This window comes from Tachysurus fulvidraco, chromosome 23 (genome assembly GCF_022655615.1).
Source record: "Tachysurus fulvidraco isolate hzauxx_2018 chromosome 23, HZAU_PFXX_2.0, whole genome shotgun sequence".
Classification (NCBI taxonomy): domain Eukaryota; kingdom Metazoa; phylum Chordata; class Actinopteri; order Siluriformes; family Bagridae; genus Tachysurus; species Tachysurus fulvidraco.
This window is the reverse complement of record NC_062540.1, coordinates 7,580,582-7,597,735: the sequence shown is the minus strand read 5'-3', so window position 1 is coordinate 7,597,735 and position 17,154 is coordinate 7,580,582. Positions and strand designations below refer to the sequence as shown.

The window sequence follows — 17,154 nt, the reverse complement described above, 5'->3', positions numbered from 1 at the left end:
GTGCTCGCCACCACACAAAATGGCCGTCCGAAAACCATTTGGTATCGTTTGACTCGGCATGCCTCAAGAAGTCTAACAACACTAATAAGAAAACCGACAATAACAATAGGTGTCTACGCCCCTTCGGGGCTTGACCCCTAATAATAATAATAATAATAAGAAGAAGAAAACCGACAATAACAATAGGTGTCTACGCCCCTTCGGGGCTTGACCCCTAATAATAATAATAAGAAGAAGAAAACCGACAATAACAATAGGTGTCTACGCCCCTTCGGGACTTGACCCCTAATAATAATAATAAGAAGAAGAAGAAAACCGACAATAACAATAGGTGTCTACGCCCCTTCGGGGCTTGACCCATAATAATAATAAGAAGAAGAAGAAGAAGAAGAAAACCGACAATAACAATAGGTGTCTACGCCCCTTCGGGACTTGACCCCTAATAATAATAATAATAAGAAGAAGAAAACCGACAATAACAATAGGTGTCTACGCCCCTTCGGGGCTTGACCCATAATAATAATAAGAAGAAGAAGAAGAAGAAGAAAACCGACAATAACAATAGGTGTCTACGCCCCTTCGGGGCTTGACCCCTAATAATAATAAGAAGAAGAAAACCGACAATAACAATAGGTGTCTACGCCCCTTCGGGGCTTGACCCCTAATAATAATAATAATAAGAAGAAAACCGACAATAACAATAGGTGTCTACGCCCCTTCGGGGCTTGACCCCTAATAATAATAATAATGATAATAATAATAATAAAATAAATTTAAATAAAATAAAATATTATGTTCCATTATATCAGTGATATACCTGTTACTAATAATGTTTACTGCTTCAAAAATAAGTCTTAGGTGTAGGTAGCAGCTTAGTGTAGGCAGCTGTTTACTATACTGAATCTCACTGATGTTTTAGTTCTATTAACAGTATGGTATTTCCTACATACCTTGAAAAAAAATGTTTTTGAATTGTAATTCCTGCTCAACCGTGTATGTATAAATAGTTTAAAATAAAAAAATATGTGTCTACAGACGTGCCAGGTGTGCCATAAGGGTGATAATGATGCATTTCTACTGCTATGTGATGGCTGTGACCATGGATGGCACATGTTCTGCCTAAGGCCAAAGGTTACTCAGGTGCCAGAAGGTGACTGGTTCTGTCCCACCTGCCATTCCTTGGTAATGTAGCATGAAACTCAACTCCTTACAAAATAATAGGAAAACATGTCACCTTTGGATTTTTTTCAAATTGCTTTTATATTTGGTGTATTTAAAATCTTTATTTGTATGTCTTCTAAGGAATCTGGTACAGATTCTCAGACAAACCGATCAGCACGACAGAGAGCAAAGGCGCAAAAACGACGCCCTGCTCATGGAGTTGAAAATTCAAATGAGGAGCAGCGACATAGGAAGAGCATGACAACACTGCAAAAATATGTCTCCACCCCCTCCAGTGGGTCAAGCTACCCCCTCCCCAAACGCAAACGCATGGCTACACGAAACCAACCTGACCTCACATACTGCGAGTGAGTCAATTAGGATGAGTGTGTTAATATGAACTTGCCATGGGTATAAACATAGTTTAATAATAATTTACAATAGTTATTATATGCTGACTTTTATAATATAATGTATTATGTAATGTATAAGTTGCATATGTTGCATTATATAATGTATTGAACATATTTGTGTGTTTTTCAGAATTATTTTGATGGAGATGGAGGCCCATGCTGATGCTTGGCCCTTTCTAGAGCCAGTTAACCCAAGACTTGTGCCTGGATACCGCCGCATCATTAAAAACCCTATGGATTTCCTAACAATGCGGGAAAGGCTTTTGAAGGGAGGGTAAGATTGCTTGAGGGTTTGTGTATAATGTAAAAATGTATATTTGTTATACTTATTTTATTTATTTGCTTCTCACTGTGCTCAGTTAAATAGTTTAAATTCAAACAACTAATCTGTTTATTTTGTGAGGCAGCATGTTTTCCAGGTAAAATTCTTACTTAAAGTAACTTCACTAAATTTGTATATTTCTTGTTGCAGCTATAGTACGTGTGAGGAATTTGCTGCAGATGCTCAGCTGGTCTTTAACAACTGTGAGCTCTTTAATGAAGACACATCAGAGGTGGGCATGGCCGGACACTCCATGAGGCACTTTTTTGAGAGCCGCTGGGCAGAATTCTATTCAAAGTGTGAAAACAGAGGGCTTGCCAATAGGCTGCTTTTGGGGAAATAATGTTTCAACATATGCCCAGTAACACTCACTCCTCCAAGAAAACTTTTTTTTTAGCAAATCTCTAGTCATTTTGTGCCCTCCTGTTATTTTATATATTGTTGCTTGAGGGGCATAGCAGAAAAATATCATTTTTAATTTCAGGTATTTTAGAGAGAAAGAAAACAGGAACTGGTGCTCACTATAGCACACTGCAGGTATACAGTATATTAAATCATGCTGTAAAATACAAAGAAAATGATTTGTGTATTTAAAATTGTAAAATTCACAATGTACTTTGCTGTGCCATTGTCAAAAATTGTCTAATCATACACCACTTCACCGTATACACTTATACCTCACCTGTTCATTTTTGTATTTTTTTAAAATGATGAAAGACTTTTGTTTGAAGTGTGTTTTACTGTGATTAATTCGTACTAAACCTTTTACAATCCTTTATACTACTATCTGTAATGAAGCACTCTACAGTTGCTTCCTAGATTCTTTTTCAGATACACATGCTTGATCGTGTTTCTGGGTACATACTATGGCTTCGAGTACATACTATGGCTTCCCAATGATATATATATATAAAATAACTTCAGAGTCAGCAAGCAGGACCTGATCCGAAATTTTTGATGGTTCATATTCATATATTCATATTTGTTATGTGCACTTAAGTCTCAGTTAAGTTTTGGATGCTTTTCATGAACTGGCCCCCATGACAAACTAATAGCCCTGATCTACAGTATATTATGCACTGTCTACTATGTCATAATAGCAAAAATAAATACTGACTCGGGTACATTTCAAAGAGATATTGGAGAAAAGTTCGCATTTTACAATATATATTTACATCTTTGTCAGTTGATCTTAGATAGCCATGTTATCTAAAACAAGCAGATTATGCTGATATAGTAGAAAGCTGCTTTGTGACATTGTTTATTGTTAAAAGTACAATACAAATACAATTGAATTGAAAGGCCCGACTTACATGTTATCCAACTTACAATTTCTAAATTTCTGGCTGATTTTTTTTTATTTGATTGAAAAAAAATACAAAAAACAAACAAAAAAATCAGTCTTCACTTTTTTTCAAGCATTAAAAATGTGCAATACAAATTTACCTTTTGGTTCTGCTGACTATTGTCTATCTGCCATTTTCTGTGTGTTAGTCATCTATCAAATAATCTAACTAGTCACTGAACATTTTGAGCATTTGAGTGATGTATGTATATTTAATCCTTAAATATATGTATATGTGCTTTAACTTATACGATTCTTTTATCTATTATTGATACAATAGGGTATAACTTATTACAACAATAATGGGACCTATAACATTAGCAGAACAAATGGTTGTAATAACTTCTTTTATTATTTTTTTTTTAATCTTTTTTGTAGATCCTGTGTCCAATTTTGTTTACTGTTTTAATTTCAACTGATTTGAAATTCAAAAGAATAGACCTTTCAGCCACTCACCAGATATGAAAAGATGTCGGAAAATGTTTGAGATATGCACCTGATTTTTCTCTTTGGAAGTTCACATAGATCCACATCATAAATAACAGTAATTTTATCCATATACCATTGCTGTTACAATTTTTCTAGTGGATTGAGGCATATTTGTTATGACGTAAAAAAAAAAAGGGTTACGCGTGTTAAACAGAAGTACACTGCCATCTTGAAAGACTTACATGCAGTCCCGCAAATTCCCAACAGATTGTCATGTGTATCTACTGTGCTTAACCTTATTCAACATTCTGAAAATGCTCATAAAATGCATGTAAATTTATAAATGTATTTTTTCTATACATAGAGTAATGTAATAGAAGATGAGGTATTTAATGATTCAGCAATAGATTTTTCCCCTTTTGACTTTGTGTAGTTTTACCATCTGCTTGTTTCATTCTTGAGTACCAATAGCAAAGTCATCACCCTTTAAACCCCACATGTGTAGTGAATAAAATGTTCACTGTTGTGCCATGTTTGTCCTTGCCCATTTTCAGCAACTTGGCTGATCTACGTGGCTCTGGTTGTCCTCAACTTAGAACTACTATTACAATATCTCCTTCTGTTATTTTTTTCTTTACTGGCCACAAGTGCAGTTTTCATCAGAGTTATTTTAGTACAGTATATGTATTAGTCATCGCAAGAATTTGATGTTATACCTCATCAGACACTAACTGATTACACCTTACCAGACAATTAACCACTTCTTCAAATACATGGGAATAAGAAAGAGCATGACAGCAAGGACTTTTATAGCTTACCCAAATAGGGTCAGAGTAAAAAAAGTTGGTGACTATGATATTAATATTGATATATTTATATTGATACTTGGCAAGGACATGAGAATGTCCCACAGTTCCATTCCCACAGAAAAATAATTAAATTAAATGCAGGTATTAAAGCCTATGCGCCTATATGTACGTTCCCCTTCCCCAACATTACCGGGCTATCACCTTCTGGAAACATCTAAAAATCTACATGTACACACTTAGGCTGGCCTGTAGTTCCAGGACTGTTAGATGCTATGTTATCTTCCATGCTAAGTTCTCAGAAAAGGAAGACAGTTTGGTTATAACAAGCACCATAGAACTGGTAATTTGGCACTGCATTTGCAATTAGCTCATATTTTCTGTAAATGTTTTGAAACACATGGATACTTGTGGAATACATGCTAATGTGTATACTAGCAGTACCAGCAAATATTTATATTGCCACTAGCCTTGGTGTTGTTTTTTTGTTTGTTTTTTTTGTTTTTTTTTTTCACTTTAATGTACTTTAGCAATGAAGAGCATTATATCAGTTCTTGCACCCCTGACCACAAGCAAATCTGCTGCGTTATTCCTTACAGGGTGCTGTACCACATTATATATGCTTTCATAGCAGGATTTTTTAAATCTATTTTATTGTATATGTTTATACCTGAAAAAATATCATTTAATATCTGGGATTTTTGAATAGCAATAGCCTATATGCAACATATCTGGAGATAACGTTTGGATAAAAGCCTAGGTGATTCTTGGCATGTCCAGTATAGACAAGGACCATTTGTTCTAGCCTATAGATTGCCTTTAACTGGAAAAAAATTATGCTTTAAAAAAACCTTTAAAAGCTTGATATTTAGACCCAATGTAGGGCGAGCCAATTTATTAGAATGGCTGATCATTGTTGTTCAATGGTGGAAAGTTAATAGCAAGGTTATTATTATACAATTAAAGTAAAATCTATAGGTATACTTACTGTCCACTTTAATAGCAATATCTGTACACCTGCACGTTTATGCAGTTATCCAATCAGTACGTCATGGGGCAACAGCACAATGCATAATCATGTGGATACAGATCAAGAGCTTCAATATCAAATATAAGAATTAGAAAAAAAATGTGATCTCTGTGACTGAAATGTAGCATGGGTGCCAGTTGCTGTTTTGAGTATTTCATAAGCTGTTAATATCCTGGGAACATTACACAGAATGGTACAAACAACAAGAAAGATTAAATGAGTGATAGTTCTATGGATGGAAATGCATTGTTTATAAGACAGGTCAGAGGAAAATGTCCAAACTGGTTCGAGCTGTCTATCCACCTAAAGCTTTTATGTGTTTTGCATTCTTTGTTGCTTTTTTGCTTAGCACACTTGTAAAGAGTACTTAATCGATTTCCTTTTAGCTCAGACCAGTCTGGACATTGTCATCAGGTGTTTCTTGTAAACAAGGTGTTTCAGCTTGAACACCAAGTGGATTAAAAACCTTATGAGATTAGCAGTTTCTGGAATCCTCAAACCAATGAAAGTAACAGATCACATTTTTGTCCATTTATATGTTTAATGTGAACATTAACTGAAGCTATTGACTTGTAGCTGAATGCTTTTATGCATTGTGCTTCTGTCATATGTTTGTCTTTTTAGATAACTCAATAAACGTGCAGGTGTCCAGGTATTCCAGTTGTAGTAGATGTTGAGGTATACATCAATCAGCCATAACATTAAAAACAGAAAGATTATGTAAATAAAACATTAGTGTTCTGTGCTATGTGTGAAGGGGTGGAATGTATTAGGCACCAAGTAAACAGACAGTTCTTAAATTTGAAGCAGGATAACTGTACAAATGGAAGGATCTGAATGACTTTGAACAGTGTCAAATTATGGTGGATAAATGACTGGTAAGAGAATCTCCAAAATGGCAAGTCTTGTGGGGTGTTCCCTAGGTGAAGTGGTTAGTTGTCCAAGGAAACACAACCACTGAACCCACTCAAGGCTTATTGATGCATATGACGTTGAATGCTATCCCATCTGGGATAAAAAAAAAAGAACAAAAGCTAAAAAAACAAAAAAAAACTTTTTGCTGGCTGTGATGGAAATGTCAGAACACACAGTGCATTTGTAGCTTTCTGCATATGAGACTGCATAATTGCAAATTTGCTGGAGTGCTCCTGTTGGCCTTTGTTCCCTGTTGATAGCTCCCACAATAGGAACGTGAGCTTATCAAAAAGAACTGGATGACTTATGTTTACTTTACATGCCCAGATGCATGTGTTTTGCTTAGCTGGTGCAGAGATGGCACAAGGATACACTATGGGAAGAAGGCAGGCTGGGCAGATTTTTGCTGGGAAAAAAATGGTTTTCAGTCTTTAGATGTCTTGTTGAGTCCATGCCTCAGCTGGTTATAGCTGATCATTGTATGTGCTCTTTACTTAAAAATATTCTTGGGTTTTTAAGACAAGATTTTTTATTTATTTGAACATGAATCAGTATCACATGACATTGGTCCCTAATCTTACTGAAAATTCTATTGTTTCTGGAGTGTTGTTTTATTCAGTGCACAAAATTAATGAATGTTAATCTTAATAGTAGGAATCTATAGTGTTTTACAAAAATGTATTCCTTGAAGACCTCAAATTATAAGATGCAAGGAAATGTTAGATGCAATATTCCTTTTCTAATTTTATTTAGAGATTTTTATGTTGCATTTAAGTAGATATAGAACACTGAGCTTGTATATAATTATGTTTTCATCTATGAAAAACATGATAAACATGAGAATAGAAATAACTATGATGATAAAATGTAGTTTTTACACTGAATGTGTCCCAGGGTAATATAATTCTGCATATCAATCTGTTTATAGAGATAATTTCCCCTAAAAGAGCTGGATGTTAATGAAATATAGAACTAAGGCATAATCAAATGTGGTGTTTGTGGATTTTAAATAATGTACAGTTTTTTGTGAGTTTTTTCCCTTCTATATTTTTACAGAAATATAATTTTTAAAACATGGCATTATGTTGTTTCAAAGATATACCTTACATCTGTAGAATGTACTAATAAAATTAGTAGCGATACTCACTTGGTTTTACCTGTTTCTCTGTATTTGGCTTTTGTTTTTATGTTGTATTTTTTTAAAATACCTTTTTGAATTAAATGTAATTAAAAACAAGGAAAGGGTTAAATTTGTGCTGAACTTGTGCCACTGTCACAAGCCCCTCTCGATCGTTTTGGGTGGTAGATAGCTGTGCACGCAATACTCATATTTCATCATTTCATCAATACTCAAATCTTGCTCTACCTTACCCAAAATTATTTTTTCTTTCTCCAGTAGATTTTTTGTCCTTTAATATTGCAGCACAATATTCCTACAATTTTCTTAGTGTCCCACACTTTTTTTTTTTTTTTTTACAATTTTCTTAGTGTCCCACACCCACACAGAATTTTATTTGTTTTCTTCTCAGTTACAAATGAATAATTATGCTTTTCCTTTTTTCCATTTGAAATTTGGCATACATTTTGTGTTTGAGTAAACAGAAATGCAAACGGTTTGCATTTGCGTTTCAATTATGTCACGGTTTTTATAATAAGTAGGAAATGCAATTGCAAATATAATATAATTTGCAATTCCTTTTTAATATTGTCTGCAAAATCACTCCATAATATATTTCTAACATCTATCCTAATAAGCAAACCAGAGATGACAGTGGCAAGGAAAAACTCCCTAAGATGAGGAAACCTTGAGAGGAACCAGACTCAGAAGGGAACAAATCCTCATTTGGACTAATCTCTAATAAAAAAAAGGACATTCATTAGTATGTAAAAAACAATGCTCAAACAATAATAAAATACATTTAAACCAGGTGCCTTGTAAAATATCTGTTTGTTAGTGTAACAACCCCAGCTGCAACCTCCCTTCACGCCACCAGAGGGTTCTACCCGAACTTCTAGGTCGGTTCCTTCTGGTTCATGGATATAAATACTGCCAAACTACCACCACATCTGCTGCTCTCATATATGCCAGCTCAAAATCAGTACTCTAAAAACATGTTTGAAGTATGGTTTGCCATCCCCTGGGGTTTGTATGTAAAATAGTGACAAATAATAAGATATTAAAGATCACTGAGACTGCTAAAAGTCTGCTATAACAGTTGTAACTGGTAAAAAGTCCTGAATCATAGAATAAGGCAGTACTTTTCCTTAGTTTTAGTGCAACTGTTTCCGTTTGAACATCTCGGATATATAATAAATATTTGTGTGTGGGGGGAAATAACTCTGTGTACATATGAGTGTGTGTGGGTGTTTGTGAGTGTGTGTGTAAGTAGTGTGTCTGAGAAGCATGGCGATGGCAGATCCGAACACAAAATTGTGTGAAAGTGTGACTTGCCTTCATGGTGTGAGGGTGGTGTGCGTGTCAAGTGTAGAGAAATGTGTGTTATTGGACGGTAATGTAGTGGGGCACAAGCATATTGTCTCTACCTCCCGAATGAACAGTGCAATCGTTGTTTATTTTGAACGATGCTGAAAAAGTTAGAAAGTTGACTCAGAAAGGCACAATGATTAACAACAAGCTTAAATTTGTTTCTGCCCTCAGTTCTCCTGCTAAAAAAGTCATTCTGTCTAATGTCCCTCCTTTTATAACAGAAAAAGAAATTGGTAAGGAATTGACTCAGTACGAATGGCCTCCCAATAAGAAAATCCCCCTGGGATGTACAGTAATTCTCCACTGGTCAAAATCCTGCGGTCATTGTCCCTGCTGCTACAGTTAGGCCTCCTGCTGAAGATCCTGGGGCTGCTGAGGAGATGGTGGATGAGCCCATGTTTAAAGTACCAACGCAAAGGAAAATGCAAGGAAAGAAACAGGCAAGAAAAATACAAAGGCAGAGCAAAGAGAATCAGATAGTGATGACTCAGTGTCAAACATTTTAGAAAGGAAGGAGCTTTTATTGTTGTGAAATGTTTTGTTTGAAGAAACTGATCACTAAAGTGAATAGGGAAAACTGATGTCCCTGCGTGGATCACAGAGAGAGAAGCCGTGCCTGAGCTCTGCGCACGCTGTGTGTGTGAGAGCTTAGAGGAATTTTCGGAATTCCCCATTCAAGTCTATGGGATGTTCTATCATCGACTACGGGAAAACCAAAAATTCCGTCGGAAGTCCGAAATAAAAAGTTCGTCCGGAGTAAGGTCCTAAAGAACCTGTCCGAGTTCGGTGTAAATCGCTCGAAAACTTGCCGAGTTATAAACCTCAAAATTTTATAATGGAAGTCTATGGGGAAAAAAGGCCATTTTGAGCTTCCGTACCGGGAATGCCGGAATTCCGATTGCTTAGAAAAATAGAAGCAACAAACTTCAGACCAGGGTCTACGACATATCCGAATTTGGTGCATGTGGCACAAACGCCCTAGGCTGCATTTTTTATAATAAATTTTTGTCTAAGAATAATAATAAAAATAAAAATAATAATAATAATAATAATAATAATTAGATTTGTAAAGTTCGTCGTGACATACTTTGATGTTGGCTTTGGTGCAAGTATTTGCAAAGGCCGGTTCATTTTGGAGAAAATTGTGAAAGCTACTGTACTGCTAGGGTCCCAATACTTTTGGAGGTGAGCAGACATGAGCATGTGACGTGACCAGAATACCCGTGGGGCAGTTCCCCTCATTGTGCTGAGTGTTTTGATATGTCACATGTCCATGTTGTGCAAATTTTTGATTTTGCTTGTTTTTGGGGCGGGGCTACATGTGACATCATGTGACGTCACGTGACGTGACCAAAATATCCGTGGGGCAGTTCCCCTCATTGTGCTGAGTGTTTTGATATGTCACATGTCCATGTTGTGCAAATTTTTGATTTTGCTTGTTTTGGGGGCGGGGCTACACGTGACGTCACGTGACGTGACCATTGTACCCGTGGGGCAGTTCCCCTCATTGTGCTGAGTGTTTTGATTATGTCACATGTCCATGTTGTGCAAATTTTTAATTTTGCTTGTTTTTGGGGCGGGGCTACATGTGAAGTCACGTGACGTGACCATAATACCCGTGGGGCAGTTCCCCTCATTGTGCTGAGTGTTTTCATATGTCACATGTCCATTTTGTGCAAATTTTTGATTTCACTTGTTTTGGGGGCGGGGCTACACGTGACGTCACGTGGTGTCACGTGACGTGACCAGAATACCCGTGGGGCAGTTCCCCTCATTGTGCTGAGTGTTTTGATATGTCACATGTCCATGTTGTGCAAATTTTTAATTTCGCTTGTTTTGGGGGCTGGGCTACACGTGACGTCACGTGACGTGACCATAATACCCGTGGGGCAGTTCCCCTCATTGTGCTGAGTGTTTTGATATGTTACATGTCCATGTTGTGCAAATTTTTGATTTTGCTTGTTTTGGGGGGGGGCTACACGTGACGTCACGTGACGTGACCAGAATACCTGTGGGGCAGTTCCCCTCAATGTGCTGAGTGTTTTCATATGTCACATGTCCATGTTGTGCAAATTTTTGATTTCGCTAGTTTTGGGGGTGGGGCTACACGTGACGTCACGTGACGTGACCAGAATACCCGTGGAGCAGTTCCCCTCATTGTGCTGAGTGTTTTGATATGTCACATGTCCAAATTGTGCAAATTTTTAATATTGCTTGTTTTTGGGGCAGGGCTACATGTGACATCACGTGACGTCACGTGACATGATTAGAATACCCGTGGGGCAGTTCCCCTCAATGTGCTGAGTGTTTTGATATGTCACATGTCCATTTTGTGCAAATTTTTGATTTCGCTTGTTTTGGGGGTGTGACTACACGTGGCGTCACGTGGTGTCGAGTGACGTCACCAGAATGTCCGGTGGGGTGCCAATACTTTTGGCATTTCATGTCAATACTGCAGTCATTATGGGATTCTACTTATTATTATACTTGCTCCTTGAACCGCCACCTTATTGTGCTTATTGCATGTTGTTTGGGGCTTTCTGCCCCTGGTAGGGTCTCCCAAGGCAAACAGGTCCTAGGTGACAGGCCAGACAAAGAGCGGTTCAAAAACCCTTATGAAGAAAATTATAACAAGGTCCGTGACATCGCCCGGTATGGCGCAACCGGGGCCCCACCCTGGAGCCAGGCCCGAGGTTGGGGCTCGCATGCGAGCGCCTGGTGGCCGGGTCTTACCCCACGGGGCCCGGCCGGGCTCAGCCCGAAGGAGCGGCGTGGGGCCGATCTCCTGTGGGCCCACCACCTGCAGGAGAAACCGTAAGGGGCTGGTGCAATGTTGATTGGGTGGCAGTCGAAGACGGGAGCCTCGGCGACCCAATCTCCGGACACGGAATCTGACTCTAGGGACATGGAATGTCACCTCGCTGGGGGGGAAGGAGCCTGAGCTGGTGCGGGAGGTTGAGAGATACCGACTAGAGATAGTTGGGCTCGCCTCCACGCACAGCTTGGGCTCTGGAACCCAACTCCTCGAGAGAGGCTGGACTCTCTACTACTCTGGAGTTGCCCGCGGTGAGAGGCGGCGGGCTAGTGTGGAATTGCTCATAGCCCCCCAGCTCAGCAGCCATGTGTTGGAGTTCACCCCGGTGAACGAGAGGGTCGTTTCCCTGTGCCTTCGGGTCGGGGAGAGGTCTCTCACTGTTATGTGTGCTTATGGGCCAAATGGCAGTGTAGAGTACCCGACCTTCTTGGCATCTCTGGAAGGGGTGCTAGAAAGTGCCCCGACTGGGGACTTCGTCGTTCTACTGGGGGACTTCAACGCTCACGTGGGCAGCGACAGTGACACCTGGAGGGGCGTGATTGGGAGGAACGGCCCCCCGAACTGAACCCGAGTGGTGTTCTGTTATTGGACTTCTGTGCTAGTCACAGTTTGTCCATAACAAACACCATGTTCAAGCATAAGGGTGTCCATCAGTACACATGGCACCAGGACACCCTAGGTCGGAGGTCGATGATCGACTTTGTGGTTGTTTAATCTGACCTCCGGCCGTATGTCTTGGACACTCGGATAAAGAGAGGGGCGGAGCTGTCAACTGATCACCACCTGGTGGTGAGTTGGGTCCGATGGCAGGGGAGGAAGTTGGACAGACTTGGCAGACTCAAACGTACTGTGAGGGTCTGCTGGGAACGTTTGGCAGAGTCTCCGGTCAGAAAGATCTTCAACTCCCACCTCCGGCAGAGCTTCAACCAGATCCCAAGGGAGGTTGGAGACATTGAGTCCGAGTGGACCATGTTCTCCACCTCCATTGTTGATGCAGCCGCATGGAGCTGTGACTGTAAGGTCTCCGGTGCCTGTCGTGGCGGCAATCCCCGAACCCGGTGGTGGACCCCGGAAGTAAGGGATGCCGTCAAGCTGAAGAAAGAGTCCTATCGAGCCTGGTTGGCTCGGGGGACTCCGGAGGCAGCTGATAGTTACCGGAGGGCCAAGCGAGCTTCAGCCCGGGTGGTTGCAGAGGCAAAAACTCGGGTCTGGGAGGAGTTCGGTGAGGCCATGGAGAAGGACTATCGGTTGGCCTCGAAGAAATTCTGGCAAACCGTCCGGCGTGTCAGGAGGGGAAGCAGTGCCCTGCTCACACTGTTTACAGTGGGAGTGGGAATCTGCTGACTTCGACTGGTGACATCCTAGGACAGTGGAAGGAGTACTTCGAGGATCTCCTCAACCCCACCAACATGTCTTCCATTGAGGAAGCAGAGGCGGAGGGCTCGGTTGTGGACTCGTCGATCCCCCAAGCTGAGGTCACTGAGGTAGTTGAGAAGCTCCTCAGTGGCAAGGCAACGGGGGTGGATGAGATCCGCCCTGAGTACCTTAAGTCTCTGGATGCTGTGGGGCTGTCTTGGCTGACACACCTCTGCAACATCGCGTGGCGGTTGGGGACAGTGCCTCTGGACTGGCAGACTGGGATGGTGATCCCTCTGTTTAAGAAGGGGGACCGGAGGGTGTGTTCCAACTATAGGGGGATCACACTCCTCAGCCTCCCCGGAAAAGTCTATGCCAGGGTACTGGAGAGGAGAATTCGGCCGATAGTCGAACCTTGGATTCAGGAGGAACAATGTGGGTTTCGTCCTGGTCGTGGAACACTGGACCATCTCTATACCCTCACCAGGTTGCTTGAGGGTTCATGGGAGTTTGCCCAACCAGTCCACATGTGTTTTGTGGATCTGGAGAAGGCATTTGACTGTGTCCCTCGTGATGGCCTGTGGGGGGTGCTCTAGGAGTATGGGGTCCGGGGCCCTCTGTTAAGGGCTGTCCGGTCCCTATATGACCGTAGCAGGAGTTTGGTTCGCATTGCCGGGTGTAAGTCAGACTTGTTCCCGGTGCATGTTGGACTCCGGCAGGGCTGCCCTTTGTCACCGGTCCTGTTCATTATTTATATGGACAGGATTTCTAGGTGCAGTCGGGGGCCGGAGGGAGTCAGGTTTGGGGACCACAGGATTTCGTCTCTGCTTTTTGCAGATGATGTTATCCTGTTGGCTTCTTCAAATCAGGACCTTCAGCATGCACTGGGACGGTTTGCAGCCGAGTGTGAACCGGCGGGGATGAGAATCAGCACCTCCAAGTCCGAGGCCATGGTTCTCAGCCAGAAAAGGGTGGCTTGCCCTCTTCAGGTTGGTGGAGAGTTCCTGCCTCAAGTGGAGGAGTTTAAGTATCTTGGGGTCCTGTTCACGAGTGAGGGAAGGATGGAGCGGGAGATCGACAGGCGGATCGGTGTATCTTCTGCAGTGATGCGGTCGATATACCGATCTGTTGTGGTGAAGAAAGAGCTGAGCCGCAAGGCGAAGCTCTCTATTTACCAGTCGATCTACGTTCCTACCCTCACCTATAGCCATGAGCTTTGGGTCATGACCGAAAGGACAAGATCCCGGATACAGGCGGCCGAAATGAGTTTCCTCCACAGGGTGGCTGGGCGCACCCTTAGAGAAAGGGTGAGGAGCTCAGTCACTCGGAAGGAGCTCAGAGTAGAGCCGATGCTCCTCCACATTGAGAGGGGTCAACTGAGGTGGCTCGGGCATCTGTTTCGGATGCCTCCTGGACGCCTCCCTGGGGAGGTGTTCCGGGCATGTCCAACCGGGAGGAGGCCCCGGGGAAGACCTAGGACACGCTGGAGGGACTATGTCTCTTGGCTGGCCTGGGAACGCCTCGGTATTCCCCCGGAAGAGCTGGAGGAAGTGTCTGGGGAGAGGGAAGTCTGGGCATCCCTGCTTAGACTGCTGCCCCCGCGACCCGGCCCCGAATAAGCGGTAGAAAATAGATGGATGGATGGATGGATCACAGAGAGAGAAGCCATGCCTGAGCTCTGCGCACGCTGTGTGTGTGAGAACTTAGAGGAATTTTCGGAATTCCCAATTCAAGTCTATGGGATGTTCGATCGTCGACTACGGGAAAACCGAAAATTCCATCGGAAGTCCGAAATAAAAACTTCGTCCGGAGTAAGGTCCTAAAGAACCTGTCCGAGTTCGGTGTAAATCGCTCGAAAACTTGCTGAGTTATAAACCTCAAAAGTTTATAATGGAAGTATATGGGAAAAAAGGCCATTTGAGCTTCCGTACCGGGAATGCCGGAATTCTAATCTCTAAGAAAAATAGAAGCAACAAACTTCAGACCAGGGTCTACGACATATCTGAATTTGGTGCATGTGGCTCGAACGCCCTAGGCCGCATTTTTTGTAATAAATTTTTGTCTAAGAATAATAATAATAACTAGATTTGTAAAGTTCGTCGTGACAAACTTTGATGTTGGCTTTGACGGTGAAAGTATTCGCAAAGGCCGGTGCATTTTGGAGGCGAATGGACTGAAAGATTGTGAAAGCTACTGGACCGCTAGAGTGCCAATACTATTGGAGGTGAGCGGACATGAGCATGTGACGTGATCCGAATACCCGTGAGGCAGTTCCCCTCATTGTGCTGAGTGTTTTGATATGTCACATGTCCATGTTGTGCAAATTTTTGATTTCGCTTGTTTTGGGGGCGGGGCTACACGTGACCTCACGTGACGTCTCGTGACGGGACCAGATTACCCGTGGGGCAGTTCCCCTCATTGTGCTGAGTGTTTTGATATGTCACATGTCCATGTTGTGCAAAATTTTGGTTTCGCTTGTTTTGGAGCGGGGCGACACGTGACGTCACGTGACGTGACCAGAATACCCATGGGGCAAATCGCTTGTTTCGCTTGTTTTGGGGGCGGAGCTACACGTGACCTCACGTGACATCAGGTGACATGACCAGAATACCCGTGGGGCAGTTCTCCTCATTGTGCTGAGTGTTTTGATATGTCACATGTCCATGTTGTGCAAATTTTTAATTTTGCTTGTTTTTGGGGCGGGGCTACATGTGACATCACGTGACATCACGTGACGTGACCATATTACCCGTGGGGCAGTTCCCCTCATTGTGCTGAATTTTTTGTTATGTCACATGTCCATGTTGTGCAAATTTTTAATTTTGTTTGTTTTTGGGGCGGGGGCTACATGTGACATCACGTGACGTCACGTGACGTGACCAGAATACCACTGGGGTAGTTCCCCTCATTGTGCTGAGTGTTTTGATATGTCACATGTCCATCTTGTGCAAATTTTCAATATCGCTTGTTTTGGGGGCGGGGCTACACGTGACGTCACGTGACGTTACCAAAATACCCATGGGGCAATTCCCCTCATTGTGCTGAGTGTTTTGATATGTCACATGTCCATGTTGTGCAAATTTTTGATTTTGCTTGTTTTGGGGGTGACGTCATGTGACTACATGTGACTACATGTGACGTCACGTGGTGTCGAGTGACGTCACCAGAATACCCGGTGGGGTGCCAATACTTTTGACAAAAAGTGGCTACTGAGGGTTTGGACATTTCATGTCAATACTGCAGCCATTATGGGATTCTACTTATTATACTGCATAGAACAATACATGCAAATGTGATCAAATGTCTTAATGTTGGATGTATTGCATGTGTGAGAGCTTAGAGGACTTTTCGGAATTCCCTATTCAAGTCTATGGGATGTTCGATCGTCGACTACAGGAAAACCGAAAATTCCATCGGAACTCCGAAATTAAAATTTGGTCTGGAGTAAGGTCCTAAAGAACCTGTCCGAGTTCGGTGTAAATCGCTCGAAAACTTGCCGAATTACAAACCTCAGAAGTTTATAATGGAAGTCTATGGTAAAAAAGGCCACTTTGAGCTTCCGAACCGGGAATGCCGGAATTCCGATCGCTTAGAAAAATAGATGCAACAAACTTCAGACCAGGGTCTACGACATATCCGAATTTGGTGCATGTGGCTCGAATGCCCTAGGCCGCATTTTTTTAAATACATTTTTGTCTATGAATAATAATAATAATAATAATAATAATAATAATAATAATAATAATAATAATAATAATAATAAGCTTATAACGGAAATCAGAATGTTGGCTTCTACAAAGCCAACATAATAATAATAAGCTTATAACGGAAATCAGAATGTTGGCTTCTACAAAGCCAACATAATAATAAGCTTATAACAGAAATCAGAATGTTGGCTTCTACAAAGCCAACATAATAATAATAACTAGATTTGTAAAGTTCGTCGCGACAAACTTTGATGTTGGCATTGACGAGGCAAGTATTCACAAAGGCCGGTGCTTTTTGGAGGCGAGTGGACATAAGGGTCAGTGTTACATTTGGACACAAGTGGAGACGAGCATGTGACATCATCAG

The 17,154-nt window shown here is 41.6% G+C and overlaps 1 protein-coding gene across 11 annotated transcripts in view; it reads left to right on the top strand.

Annotated features, from left to right (window-relative positions):
• baz2a (bromodomain adjacent to zinc finger domain, 2A) overlaps positions 1–7,567 on the top strand; it is a 76,224-nt gene extending 68,657 nt beyond the window's left edge. For all 11 annotated transcript variants that reach the window (XM_027145049.2, XM_027145050.2, XM_027145058.2 and 8 more), the window contains 4 exons: positions 1,036–1,182; positions 1,303–1,529; positions 1,705–1,848; positions 2,047–7,567. In XM_027145049.2, the coding sequence (XP_027000850.1) occupies positions 1,036–1,182; positions 1,303–1,529; positions 1,705–1,848; positions 2,047–2,239 (711 nt within the window). In that variant the 3' untranslated portion in view covers positions 2,240–7,567. The remainder of the gene's footprint in view (positions 1–1,035; positions 1,183–1,302; positions 1,530–1,704; positions 1,849–2,046) is intronic.
• The last annotated feature ends 9,587 nt before the right edge of the window (positions 7,568–17,154 follow it).